The sequence below is a fragment of the Callorhinus ursinus genome, unplaced genomic scaffold, assembly GCF_003265705.2.
Source record: "Callorhinus ursinus isolate GAN/ISIS: 27379988/994484 unplaced genomic scaffold, GSC_fseal_2.0 scaffold50, whole genome shotgun sequence".
NCBI classification, from domain to species: domain Eukaryota; kingdom Metazoa; phylum Chordata; class Mammalia; order Carnivora; family Otariidae; genus Callorhinus; species Callorhinus ursinus.
In genome coordinates, this window is record NW_027397112.1 from 8,881,844 (window position 1) to 8,896,204 (window position 14,361).

Genomic DNA, 14,361 nt, shown 5'->3' on the forward strand with positions numbered 1-14,361 from the left:
TCACATTACAATTTAACTTCTCCCCCCTTATCTTAAATGTAATTTAATATATGTTTATCTATTTCTTCTTTCTTAATTACTCTTCTTGTTTTCCTTGTTATGGTTCAGTTAACTCAGTTAAAAACACTGAGTTGGGGCACCTGGGTGGCTCAGTCAGGTGAGTAGCAGACTCTTGGTTTCAGCTCAGGTCATGATCTCAGGGTCATGGTATCAAGCCCCATGTCAGGCTTCTTGCTCAGTGCGGGGTCTGCTTGTCCTTCTCCCTCCGCTCCTCCCCCAACTTGCACTCCCTCTCTCTAAAATAAATAAATAAATAAAATCTTAAAAGGAAAATAAAAACATAAAAGCACACTGAGTTGCTGTCAGTGACTCCATATGGAAAAGGGTCTTACTGTACAATTTATTGTGTTAATTCTCAACTAGCACACAAGTGATTTAAGACTTTGTTTTTGAATGAATGAATAAAATTCATTAAGCATTATCTAGGCAAGTTTCTCATACATTATCTAGTATATCTGCTCCTTTAGTTCCTGTCCACCACAGGTTCTGTTTCACGGTCCATCTGACAGTGTCCATTTTAAAGATTATTATTTAGCTTTTCATATCAACAAAGTTAATTTTTAAAGGTACTAACAAACCATAACCTGTCTTCTCCAAAACTATTTTTTTTATTTTTCTAATTTCTGGACCAGAGAAGGATGATAGCAACGATAACTGTAAGACAGAGAAATAATATTATCTGAGCTATATTTTAGAAAGACTAATCTGGCAAGCCAGGTATTAGCTTGATTCAAACTTGGAAAGACCAGATGAGGGAGACAAGCTAGTTAGCTGTATTGAGAATGGAGAACGTGGGAGGAATGGGAGCAACTGGGAGAGTAGAATCCTCAGGGTGTCCTAAGTGACTGGATGTAGGAGATAATGAAGACAGTGATTCAAAGCTGACTTCAAGAGTTAAAGCCTACATGACAGGAAAATTGAGGCGCTATTAATAGAAATAGGGAAGTAGGAGCTGGTTTGGGCTAATGAATCACAGCGGTGCCGTTTGATCAGAGCCACCGCCGAAAGGGCAGTCATTGGCAGTTGGTGTTGATATGCTGCTCTCTTCCCATACCTAACACCCCAGAGTCCTGAGTATCTACAATGAGCCATTGTATTGGTACATAATTACATTACTTATGCTTTTCATATTATACTGCCTATGACATTGTATATTATGGGGGTTAAGAGTACAGGCTCCAGAGCTGGCCAGAAATGAAATGCATCCTGGCACTGCCAATGCCTAGACGTGTACCCTTAAGCAAGTTATTTAAGCTCTCTAAACCCCAGTTTCCTTATTACCGCTGCGTAGATCAAAGGGTTGTGAGGATTGAAAAAGAACATGTTTAAAGCTCTGCCTACAAAGAATAAGAACTCCAAAAAAGGCAAGTTATCATTTTTATATGTCTAAAAGTGTCCCATTCTCAAATTTGTCTTAGTTTTAAGAAGTCCACTGTATTCTATTAATGTGGGGGTAAAAAAAGGAAGAGGCTTGTTTTACTCTGAAAAATTATACTTTGAGTCTTTGAGTAACTGTATATTAAATTTCAGCTTTCTGACATTGGTCTTATTGGAAAACATTTGTTGAGAAAAATCTGTAGTCACTGCTGAGTGGAATTTTCAGGAAGTTATTTTCCCTTTGGAAAATAGTAAAGGAAATAAGGAAAGCCTAACTCTCTCAAAAGTCGTCAATTTTTACATGTTAAATACCTCACAATGTAGGGAAAATATAAAAACAGTAAAGCTTCTGAAATGTGAAACATCTGATAAAATAATTATATAGCTATGTTAACACAGTTTTACGCTATTAAATTGTTGGCCTTGAACATGAGATATGAGATATATTTTTATTGGAGCATCAAAACTGGTTAATTAGTTGAAATTTAAAATTTTTTTTTAATGTAGGCTCCATGAGCCCCAACGTGGGGCTCGAACTCACAACCCTGAGATCAAGACTAAGCTGAGATGAAGAGTTAGACACTCAACTGACCGAGCCCCTAAGATCAGACACTCAATCCAGGCGCCCCTAAGAGTAAACATTTTTAAGTGAACTCTCAGTGATGAAACACCTATGGTCCTACAAAGGAAATTTTCCAGTTCTATATTTTATTATAGCTTGGGGAGTAATTCCATAAAAAAACTTAAAAAAATTTTTTTTATTTGAGAGTGAGTGAGTGAGCGAAGAGAGAGCTAGCAGGGGAAGGGCAGAGTCACAGGGAGAAGCAGGCTTCCCACTGAGCAGGGAGCCCCACAGGGGGCTCGATCCCAGGACCCCGAGATCATGACCTGAGCCGAAGGCAGACACTTAACCGACAGACACCCAGGGGCCCCACCATTAAAAAAAACTTCTATATGCAAGACTGGAAAGTTTAAATCATTTTACAGAATCAAAAACTGTTTTGCAAAGGGTTACCTAAGTAAATTTACTGGCAATATGACTACTTAATAAGATTTAGTCACTTTTGGAGAAAATAATGATAGATTGGGAAGCTCATCCTTTAAATTTCATTTAGATCAAAACATCAAAATGTCATAATGGTTACTTATTTTTCCTTTATTGCACTTAAGGCATTTAAAAATATTTTCAGTGATTTATTATTGCAGAATTAGATATCATGATTAAAATCTCTTTCATGTTACTCCACAGACTTTCTTTAAGTAGTGTGTTATTTAATGCAAGGGGCTAATATGTGCCTGTTAGAAGACCCTGTGTTTTACAGATGTGTTTTATAGTCTCTTCTCTTTCTCAAAGGTTATTTCTCCCTTGTGGGTCGTGTAGGGAAACTTTGTTGTATATCAGCTACTGTTTGGATTCTCAAACTTTAAGATGAAATTTACTAAATAAGGCTGGCTTGCATAAAAACCAGATCTGTGCACCTCTCTGGAGCTACTTTAATAAGTAGTGATCTGCTTTAAAAAATCATAGCCAGACTACTGCAAAAAGCATTAACGTAGTTTCTAGCAGACATTCAAAGACATCCAGCTTGAATGCTGCATTTTCAAATTTTAAGGTGCTTTCCAAAAGAGCCGGCTGCGGGTGCGAGGGTCAACTTCATACAATTAAAGATTACAATCTACCCATCTAATATTTATCTACAGGCAGTATGTGCATGCAACTTTACTTTTGGATTTTAAAAGAAATCTAATCTTGTAAAAATAGAACAGTGAACAGTGAGACAAAAGACAATGATGGAAATATTCTCCTGTAAATTTAAGAGCCAACCAGGTCATGATCAAGATGACTTAAGAACCTCAAGGGTGTGTGACTCAGTGGGCTAATGCAAGAGTATTGGCTTCATGACATGCATCTTAGTCAACTTCATAATGAATTCATTGTTTTGGAAAAGGGACTCACAAATATTGTGATGCACTGATTTTATTTGATGAAAATTCAGTATTTTGCCTTGACAAAGCCACATTAACTGTGGCAGGGTCAATTTCATATAAATTCTGCCAATGAGTCAGATTATCATTTGCACATATGCCCTCCCACCTAGTATCTAGTAAGGTAGCTATGAACTAAAGCCAATGCCTGTGAATGGCCATTTAGTAATGGGATTTAGTAAAAGTCCTAGGGAAACCAACATATATTGGGAAATAAGTTTTAATTAGGAATGTGTAATCTCTTCAAGCAGAACAGTGTTAGAATATTATCATTAATAATTTATTGTTAATTTACCCCAAGTAACTACTACTGGAAGTCAGCATGCTATGATTTGTTTTGTGTATTTTAATTCTCACTTGTTCCCTTTACACATTCCATCATAAGATTTATTACATTTACCCATAAAAACCAACAACCTCTTTCGTTCTTTGGCAGACAGCAAACTTGGTTTCTGTCTTTTTCTGTGGAAGGAGAGTCCATTAAGATGGTCAGAAAGAGTGAGTTTTCAGGTAGGTTATTTCTAACATAACTCCACATTAACACAATGGTGATTAAACTTCTAAAAATGGACCCCAAAATAATTTTTAAAACTTGAATTAAAAATTTAATGTTTCAAATTAATATCTATCAAGGACATTAGGCTTTGAGACTAGAAAAGGCACTTATGGTTGGTTAACCAGCTATATACTCTGCACTATTAGTACACAATCTTCTGTAACTGTTTTACCCTTAGAGCTCAGGCTCTTGGATGGTTGACAGCTAGGAATCTACTAACTTGCTGCAATGGGATCCTGGAGAGTGCACTTATGTGACCTTCTCCCCATTGTGAGGCTGGGTCTCTGGAAACATCAATTTTGGTAGAACAGTTGTTCAAAACAGCTGCCTTGAGAAGTATAAAAAAAAGAGACTTTTTACTCATGAAGCAAATGTGAATGTTTTTAAAAAATTCTTTCTACTGTTTTTTTTTTATTCTGTATTTTATCTTCACTCTGGGTTTTTTGTTTTGTTTTGTTTGGGGAAATGTTAGTGTTAATACCCCCACTTAAGATCCAAATGCTAGCTCAGATGTTACCCAGCAAGTTCTGCTTCAGTGGTCAAAACACTACCATTATGAACAAACAACTGTAGTTATTATTAAGGTAACTATTAAACGAACTATGCCTGTAGTCTCTTTTTTTTTATTAATTCAAATAAACATTTACTGCACAGGTACTCTGGCAACTGTTATAAGTGCTGGATTTCATGCAGAATTTCACTGAGTCAGTACTCAATGACAGAGCCATTCTGCATCAACTCTGGGAATAATCTGTAAGGTTTTAGTCACTGAATTTAAATAACACAACGAAAGAACATCAGTGAAAACAGGCTGGCTCTTCTAACACAAAGTTAGCATAATAAATGCTAGTGATAAGATGATTAAAGAATTATACACTGAAAGCTTACAATTCCAGAATGAAGGGATCTCTTGAAACCTAAGTGAACTCAGGACAAATGTCCAAAATTATTATTATTTTTTAAAGATTTTATTTATTTATTTGACAGAGAGAGACACAGCGAAAGAGGGAACACAAGCAGGGGGAGTGGGAGAGGGAGAAGCAGGGAGCCCGATGCGGGGCTCCCTCCCAGGACCCTGGGATCATGACCTGAGCCGAAGGCAGAACTTAACGACTCAGCCACCCAGGCGCCCCTCAAAACGTACTTCTATACAAAGCTCGAAGAGTAGAGCCTGTCAGCTACAAGAAGTCCTGCTAGTGTGGAAATATAAAAAGATGTGAAAAACTTAGGTAGACAGAGAAAGACAAATACCACATGATTTCACTTATACACAGAATCTAAAACCAAATGAACAAAACAGACTCTTAAATACAGAGAACAAATGGGTGGCTGCCAGAGGGGAGGGGGTAGGGGAAAGGGTGAAATAGATAGTGGAGATTTAAGACGTACGAACTTCCAGTCATAAAATAAATAAGTCACGGAGATGAAAAGTACAGCTCAATGCCTGTACTCTTTAACAATGTTTATGAACGACTTTTAACCAATTCTAAAACTATACTTTTTTTGCATTTCTGTAAAGAGACTATATGGTCCTTAAAGATGTAAAGGCACTTCTCTTCAATTGCAGTGGTAGTCCCTAAACCAGTGGTTCTTAAAGTGTGATCTGGGGACCCCGGGGGGTTTTCAAGACACTTTCAGGGGGTCCACGAAATCAAAATCATTTAATACTGAGAGGTTACTTATCTTTTTCCATGCTCATTCTGTTACAAGTGTACGGTAGAATTTTCCAAAGCTTATATGATGTTAACAAATACCAGGTCTATTGTTTTTGAAAAATGAACAGATATTTTAACACTTTCTTAGTTTTAACTTCTAATATGGCAAATATCAATAAATATAACTCCTATAAACCCAAGCTTTTAAGGCCCTCAGTAATTTTTTTTAAGTGTGTAAAGGAGTGCTGATACCAAAAAGTTTGAGAATTGCTCTAAACAGAGTAATGCAAGAATGCCTGTATGAAGTGTCCAATAAATGCTTTCTACCTCTTTAGACATATCCTCAAAAGATATTATTTCAGATAAACTCTATACTTGGAAACAGCAAATTTAGTAGTCAGCAGATACACTTCAGTGTACATGACCATTAACTACCTTCTCTGAAGATCCAGGATCATTTAAAACCCATCACTTGTGATTTAAAATCCATTTTTATGATTAAAAAACTATTTCATAGGACTTGAGTAATACCTTAAAATATAGAAAGATCTATCTCTAATGTGGAAAGATTTATCTTAGTGTATACTACAGAAGGTTTCAATCACTTTATTACTTTTTTTGGGTAAGGTTGTTTTACTTCAACCACAGCAGAAGAAAAATATATAAAACCAAAACATGACTGGAATTTGTATGTTTCTTTAAATAAAACAGAAAGCATGATGTGACATGTTTTCTAAAATTATGCCAGGAAAACAATATGATTCTGTTTCTACAATGAAGTGCAATGTTTTGGATATAACAAGCACAAATTATAGAGGCTTGCCAAGCAGGTCTATAGAAACATAAGGAAAGTTAATCCAAGTTTGCTTTCCTTTCTTGTTAATGTGTTTTAAGTCATATCAGAAGACACAGAGTTCATTTGTAAACAGTTAATTAAGATAACATGTTACTTTTTGAGGGAAGATTAGTATGCTAATTTTAGAAGGCAAAATACTGCTTAGTAAACACCGAGTCTCTTATGGATTAAAGTACTCAACTGAATGGCATGTTCTAACCATTCAGACCTCTAAAAGAAAAGCTCCTGAAAGAACAGACAACGTTAAGAAACTAAAACACTCATATCATAGCACCTTTATCAATGGAAAAACGGCATCTTCAAGTAGTAGTGTAAACAGTAAGTTGAGAGACTATCTGCAAGGGATATAAAATTAGTTTTGTTAGGAATGCATTATTCAGGCAGAGAGCTCTCTTAGGCATGCTTTGAAAAATCTTTGGATGTACTTTGGTTTTACTGAATGTTTAGGCTTAAGTTCAGTGCAACAGCAAAGCTTTTCGTTGTTTTCTAGATATAAGTGATATCTGTGTCTAAATATCAAGCTCACTAGAATGCATCTGTCAAAGATCTTACTAAATCTTTAGATACTAAAGCAAAGATTATACCATCAAGTATCAACAGGACCCAACACGAAGGGTTCTCAAAAACACACAGCTGCAATCTGTCAATGGATTTTGTTTTCTACTATCAGGCATACCTTGTTTTGTTGTGTTTCACATGCAGATAATTCCTTTTTTTTTTTTTTTTTAAACAGCTTGAAGGTCTGTTGCAACCCTGCATCAAGCAAGTCTACTGGTGCCATTTGCCAACAGCAATTGCTCACTTTGTGTCTCTGTGTCACATTTTGGTAATTTGTGCAATATTTCAAATATTTTCATCATTATTTTATTTGTTATGGTGATCTGTGATCAGTGATTATGACTCACTGAAAGCTCAGATGATGGTTACCATTTTTTAAGCATTAAAGTATTTTAAAAATCTTTTTAAAATTTATTTATTTGAGAGACAGCATGAGCAGGAGGAGGGGCAGAGGGAGACGGAGAAGCAGACTCCCTGCTGAGCACAGAGTCCGACCTGGGGCTCCATCCCAGGACCTTGGGATCATAACCTGAGCCGAAGGCGGATGCTTAACTGAGCAACCCAGGCACCCCTAAGCAATAAAGTATTTTAAAATTAAGGTATGCACATTGTTTTTTTTAGACAATGCTTTTACACACCTAATAAACTACAGTATAGTGTAAACATAACTTTTATAGGTACTGGGAAACCAAAAAATCCATTTGACTTGCTTTATTGTGATATTCACTTTAAAATTGCAGTGGTCTGAAACTGAACCCATAAGATCTCTGAAGTATGCCTGCAGTACAAAATCCATTATTCAATGACTAGCAAAGCAGAAAATAAAATAATTAATGTATGTTTTCCAGTAATGAAATGCAAGGTGATGTTAATGCAGATTTTCAGCCAAATCTGAAGGTCTATATAGATCAATAGTTGTATCCAATCTTCTTTTTTTTTTTTAGTTTAAATTCCAGTTAATGTACAGTGTAATAATAGTTTCAGGTGTACAATTTGGTGATTTAACACACATAACACCCGGTGCTCATCAAGACAAGTACACTCCTGAATCCCCATCACCTATTTAACTCATCCTGCCCTCCCACCCCCCAGCCCCGTAACCATCACTTTGTTCTCTACAGCTAAGAGTCTGTTTCTTGGTTTGCCTCTCTCTTTTCCCCTATGATCATTTTGTTTCTTAAATTCCACATGTGAGTGAAATCATATGTTCAATCTTCTTTATTATGGCTATGCATTCTGGTTTTGGCACAAATCATTTATTTAGTCTTTTGACTAGATTTATTCAGGCTTTGGATATAATCAACCAATCAGCACTAAGTAGTGTTAAATATACTAAAGTATATATACTAAAGTAATGCTATACTAAAGTAGTGCTTAATATAATGCCACTTCCTAGGCTGGAAATACACAGCTGTATATACTAAGCAACTAGCATGTGGCTTAACTGAAGAAATGGTGAGTAGGATGAATAGGATTGGGAACCAAAACTGACAGAGGTCATCAACTCACTATAGTAGATGGGAGGTTTGGCAACTGCAGCAATACAACCGATTATTTTATGCTCCTAGTTGCCCAGTCATCATTGAAAAACTATCAGCACAATGACTTCCAGAATGGACAGCAGGCATGAATGTAACCCTTCCTGTGTGAGTTACGCATGTGGTACTGTACAGATTAGCATTGGACAGGGGTGAGGAGGAGAGCAAAGGAAAGATGAAAATAATCTAGGAGATAAAATTTAAAAAGGCACTTGGGATATTAGAAGTATGGATTATGAGGTACTAGAGAAAGGTGACCACCTATCTATTAAGGCTATCAGAGATGGTTTGGTTCATTTTGAACAAACCAGAGGCACAAAGCAGCGATACCACTAACAGGTCTCTCAACTAGACTGTCTTTTGAAAGGATCAACAAAATGAAAAGTCTTTGAAAAGATTAGGTTCCTGACTGTAGAAACAAGTAGTACGCATAAAAAGTGTAAAGAAACTGTTGCCTGAGTGGGAAAGGGATAAGTTGTTTAAATGTTTCCAGGAGAGGACTAGAAGCACTGTCTGAAACTCCAATAAGTAAAAGGACTGTATGTCATCAGAAATGGCCACTAGGATGAAGATGAAATAAATTCTCTATGAAATATGTGACTATTAGCACCAAGCTCACACTAGGGCTGAAGTGAATCAACACTCACTTCTGAAATCTAGGACCTTAAAAAGGTTGTTTCCTCCATCACCATCTTTACCCTTGTTTCTTTTGAGAATTTCAAGGATCAATGCTTCCAACTGTTCAAAATTACAATGTCTATGATGAATATAATGTATTTGTGTTTATCTTTCTCTTCTATGGTGACATGCTCATTTTTTACGTGAGGCTTCAGTAAGAGTGGAAATCGGAAACAAACTTTTTGCCTACTGCCCATGTACACTTTTGCCTGGGAATCATCAGGCAAAGCCCTTCTGGAGTTCTAACCTCTTAAATCCTGTTGTGTGCGAGCACCAGCCATGCTTTGTCTCGGCATTCGAAGAGAAGTTCTCAAAGGTGTATGTCTCTGCTCATCCAGGTAAGCAAGGTCCTCCAAGTGGGCAGAGCTGGTGGCTGACAAGACAGAAAAGTTTAGTCAGAATATGCAAGTTTAGAAAACTTTCAGTTCGTCTGTATCATCCCAACTTGGGTATCATAGCTCACTCCAGCATATACATCCACCAAGAGTTTGCTGAACTCACAGTCCTTGTCAGTGTTCCAAACATGTGCCAGGGGAAAATGTCAAGAGTTGTCTTCAGCTCCTTCACCACTATCAACTGCCTGAACTTATGAAGAGTACTAGCAACAAGCTGGCAAACACATTAGTACCTGACAACAAAAATTATTAATATTTTGCTTCTGTGGGGTCACAAATACCATTTGTAGAACAAGGCATAAACACCATCAGTGGAGAAACATGTTCCAAATTATACTGAGCTGTAAGAAAAACATGAAGCTCTGTTTTCAACATTTTCCCTTTATGCTAAACAATGAAATCTGAAAACAATTTTCAAGTGTATATATCTATTGGAAAGATGGGTATCAGGACAACAGAGAATTGCTGAAGAATCTTTAGGGAACTGCCAATGTCCATGAATTCCATAAAACACTCAGTGGCTCTCTGAACATAGTCAGGTAATAATGACCCCCCATTGCATGTATAAACCCTTTAACCCAGCCACAACAGGGAGAGGGAAAATGGCATGGGAACTGGCACTGCTATATATTGAGAGCTGTTGGGAAAATTCACAATGAACCAGAAAGTGAAGAAATTAAGAATCAGGAAGCACCGAAGAACAAAACAGTTTTTAACAACAGCAACAACAGGCCCAAACTTCTGTCAGAATACAATCATTTAGAGCTTATAAATTATTAATTAATTTGCTGGTTCAGTTTGTTGCTAATTATGTACGATACTGTGCCGGGGGTTATTCAGTTCTTCAGTGGCAATTATTTACCAAGAGCTTACTGTGTGCCAGGCCCTGTTCTTGATGCCCTCCCTGGCTTAGCTGCCAGCTTACCTCTGGTGACTGTTTGAGTGGCTGAGAGGAACCAAAATGAGATCACTCTTGGCTGCATGCAGAGCTCTAATGAAGATAATGTCCATATCCTCAGTTGATACAAGACACAAGCAACAATCTAAGGTGGATTATGACTAAGTGGCACAAAGAAAGTCACAAAGTGCTCTCTGAGCTGAAAAAGGTGAGGGGGGAGATGAGGTAGAGATAGACAGAAAAGAATAAGAGAGAACATGTGCAAGAGATACATACTCCAACCTTTAACTACTGCAATTACCTCAGTTACTTGGGTCTACTGGAAACCTAGACAAGAGGAACTTACCCAAATTTATATAGTTTCTATGAGGAAACAAAAGTCTCTGAAAGCTCGTCTAGGGAAGTAAACCAAGAAAAGGAAGTCAAATGCCACATTACACATCAGTAGGAGAAAGTCTCAGAGGAATAAGAGATAATCTTGATCTCCGCATTCTGAAATTAAAACTATCCAGAATAGATTACTTTTTAATCTTTTATTTAAAAACACTGGAGGCAATGACTCTTACACCATTCCCACTGGGAGAGTTACAGAGGAATAAGAGATAATCTTGATCTCTGCATTCGGAAACTAAAACTATCCAGAAAAGATAACTATGTGGTTCTGTGAATTAGTTCTTTCTTATGTTTATTAGTCCCTCCTGCTTTAATAAAAGTCTGTTTTCCTTTGTTTGGTTCTTTGTCTATATTTGTGTAGCTATCAAAAAAAAAAAAGGTAAGAAAGAAAAAAAAAAAGGAGCCCTCAGAATTCCCATCCCCACAGAGCCCTCCTTGAAGGGGAGAAATATTAGCATCAGCTGAGCAAGGCGCCTTACACAGAGATCAGTTTCAGCTTTGTAGGGCCTTTCCTCCAAGTTCCTCTGGTTTAATAACCCCAAACTCTTCTTGTGACACAGGCTCTGAGGTGGTAGCTGCTTCCTGCAGTTGCCAAGTCCATGATAACTCAGTGTTTTCTTTTTCCCTCTTCAGTTCATTTATACATAGTCAACCATTCTTTACATTTCAGATTTTCTGGTAAAATAACTGTGGTTTCTGTCTCCTGGCCAGCCCCTGACTGATACACTATTGAAAATAACAGAGCAGTAATCCTTTCATATATGTGATGTTGATAATAAAGCAATACCACAGAATGAAGATGTGAAAGGAATCTTCCAGACAGAGGTCAGCACACTAAGGCCTGCAGATGAAATGTGGCCTGCCGCCCATTTTTGTAAATAAAGTTTACTGGAACACAGCTTTGCCTGTTCGTTAAGCATTCTTTTACAACAGAGTTGAGTAGTTTTGAAAAAGGCCATATTGGCCTGCAAAGCCTAAAATACTAGCTGGCCTTTTAATAAAAAGTTTGTTGACCCCAAACTAATCAAATCCCCTCATTTTACAGATTAGTACTCTAGAGTGACTTGTCTACAGTGAATCACTCATTTTTGGTAGAGCCAGGCCTCAAAACCAGTCATCTGGTCCATCAGTCCAGTGAGTGCTATTTGCACTGTGCCCCTTCTCCCCTTTTCAAGCTAAATAGATTTAATTCTTCCTTAAAAAGCTTATTTTTCATCCCTTCTTCATCTTTGTCACTTTCCCTCAACTCCCTGTTTTTTATGGCTTCATACAGCAGTAACCAAATGTGGACAAATAAAGACCTTGTAATGCAAAGTGAAGGTGCTTACTAAAACTCCACACTGCAAATACTTTCCAGAGTAAGAAACAAAAGAACAAACAAAAGCCCCCCCAATTTGTTATTTTTTTATGAGAAAAATACATATAAGGTACTTCCTAAAGCTGATAAAGTGAAGAGTAATATGAAAAGAGTATCAATGACAATGAGAACCTTTTACTCACATTAAAATAAAACTCAAATGAAACCTTTAACAGCTGGATGAGTGGGTTAGTTTTGGGTTGCCACTATGGCAATATGAATGGCACATTATATAATTTTAAAGCAAGGTTCTCTTACTAAAATCGTTCTATATGCCAATGCACTAAAATGGTTTGATACGTTTTAATAAAAAGAGAACGTATATTTCATTAACAGTAGGTAGAATGATATAGCAACAACATGGAGTGGAGCAAAAAGCTGTGTTAAGGAAAAAAGAGCCCTTTTTTCCACATTTTTTCTATATTATATTCATCTATGAATCTTTTAAAGATTAAACTCAGGGAGATCTATACTTTGAGTACAGATTTGAATAACAGATAATTCGTTTTAATTTCTCCTTACTGAAAAGACCTCCTGGCAAGTACTTTTAGCCCCAGCCTTACTCTCATAGGGTCAGCTTCCTATTCAAAGAGCTGCTGACAGCATTTGTGAAATATAAATGTTGAGTGTGAACTTAACAAGCTTTGCCAAACGAACCTTTACTATCTTAATTCCTAGGAAAATGGACATCAATTGTCCTATTGCTTTCTCTCACAAAACCAAGAAATGTAATAAAGATATTTTGGAATGAGCACACGTCTCAATTTCAGTCAGATGACATTAGGAGAAAAAGACAAATACTCTAATTATTGAGCTGAATGAACGGTTCATTCCTCTACAAATTCAAATACTCGTAGGCAAACAGTGAACTAAAGAAAAGCAGTGACCTTCAGTATCAAGTGCCAGAGCTCTGAAGCCCTGATTCAGGGCACAGACAGATCTCAAATCAGCTGATGGGGAACTATTGTTTTAATCCAGGTTGCAAATAAATTATGTTTAGTGTTACTCAAGTCTATTAAAACATTTGTTCTTTTCTTCTTTTAGCAATCAGTATCTTCTTTTTGTTGATCTCTGAATCTATCACAACTTCCTCTATCAAATAATCCAAAATATTTTTTCACTGCCTTTATCCCTTATTAAATCATTATTCTCCTTAGTCTTATTTTGTTTCTCACTGCTTCATCATTTTCAAAATTCCTGCCCATTATTTAAAGGGCTATGAGACAAATATTGGAAAGATGAACCAGGAGACCTGAAATTCTGTTAGCTGTGGCCCTTTGTTGTATTAGTTGTATAGGTGTACTCTCCTTCATGATCACTTGAGTCTTTTCCATTTGCAAGCCACTTTCTGAGAAGTCTGTCGTAGTCTGTCAAACATTTACTGTCAAATTTGCTCAGGCTGCATTTTCTCTGCTTCTCTAACTGATCGTCCAGTCAAAATTAATTGCTTCTCCCCTTTAGCAACCGCATACATATATTGCTAATTAGAACCTGTGTTATTCAGCTACTTGCCTACATGGCTGTCTTCCCTTGTTATAGTAGGTTCTGGAAGGCAAGAAAGCAATGTCTGATTTATCTTTGATAACCCTGTCCCTTCAGAGTAAGTCAAAGTACCTTGCACATAATGCTCAATATAGAACTGAATTCCAGACTAGTCCTACCTAGATTTAGATATATGTCTGGCTCTAGCTTCACCCTTCTCATTGCTCTGTTTAATGCTTACTAGATACCACTATGATAATATGCTCAGCTCCAATGATGTTCATATAAACTTCCTTCAAGTACTGCTGATCCCTCTTCTATAGCACATATTACTTTCTCTCATACTATATAAATTACTTATTATGTTTATTTTCTCTGACTAGAATGCAAACTCCAAGGGGGGGGTGGGATTTCTGTTTTGTTTACTGATGTTTCTCAAGTGTTTTGAACAGTGCCTGCCATATATACAGTACAAGCTCAATAAACACTTGTCTAATAACTGAATAAGTGTACCTAACATACACTTTGTATTTTGGCTACATTTAAACGATCAGTGAATGACAAATTAGGTT

At 36.8% G+C, this 14,361-nt stretch overlaps 1 protein-coding gene across 10 annotated transcripts in view; it reads right to left on the bottom strand.

The window, feature by feature from the left end:
- TANC2 (tetratricopeptide repeat, ankyrin repeat and coiled-coil containing 2) overlaps window positions 1-14,361 on the bottom strand; it is a 352,068-nt gene that overhangs the window by 104,752 nt on the left and 232,955 nt on the right. For all 10 annotated transcript variants that reach the window (XM_073883063.1, XM_025890285.2, XM_073883069.1 and 7 more), the window contains one exon: window positions 9,512-9,637. In XM_073883063.1, coding sequence (XP_073739164.1) covers window positions 9,512-9,637 — 126 coding nt within the window. The remainder of the gene's footprint in view (window positions 1-9,511; window positions 9,638-14,361) is intronic.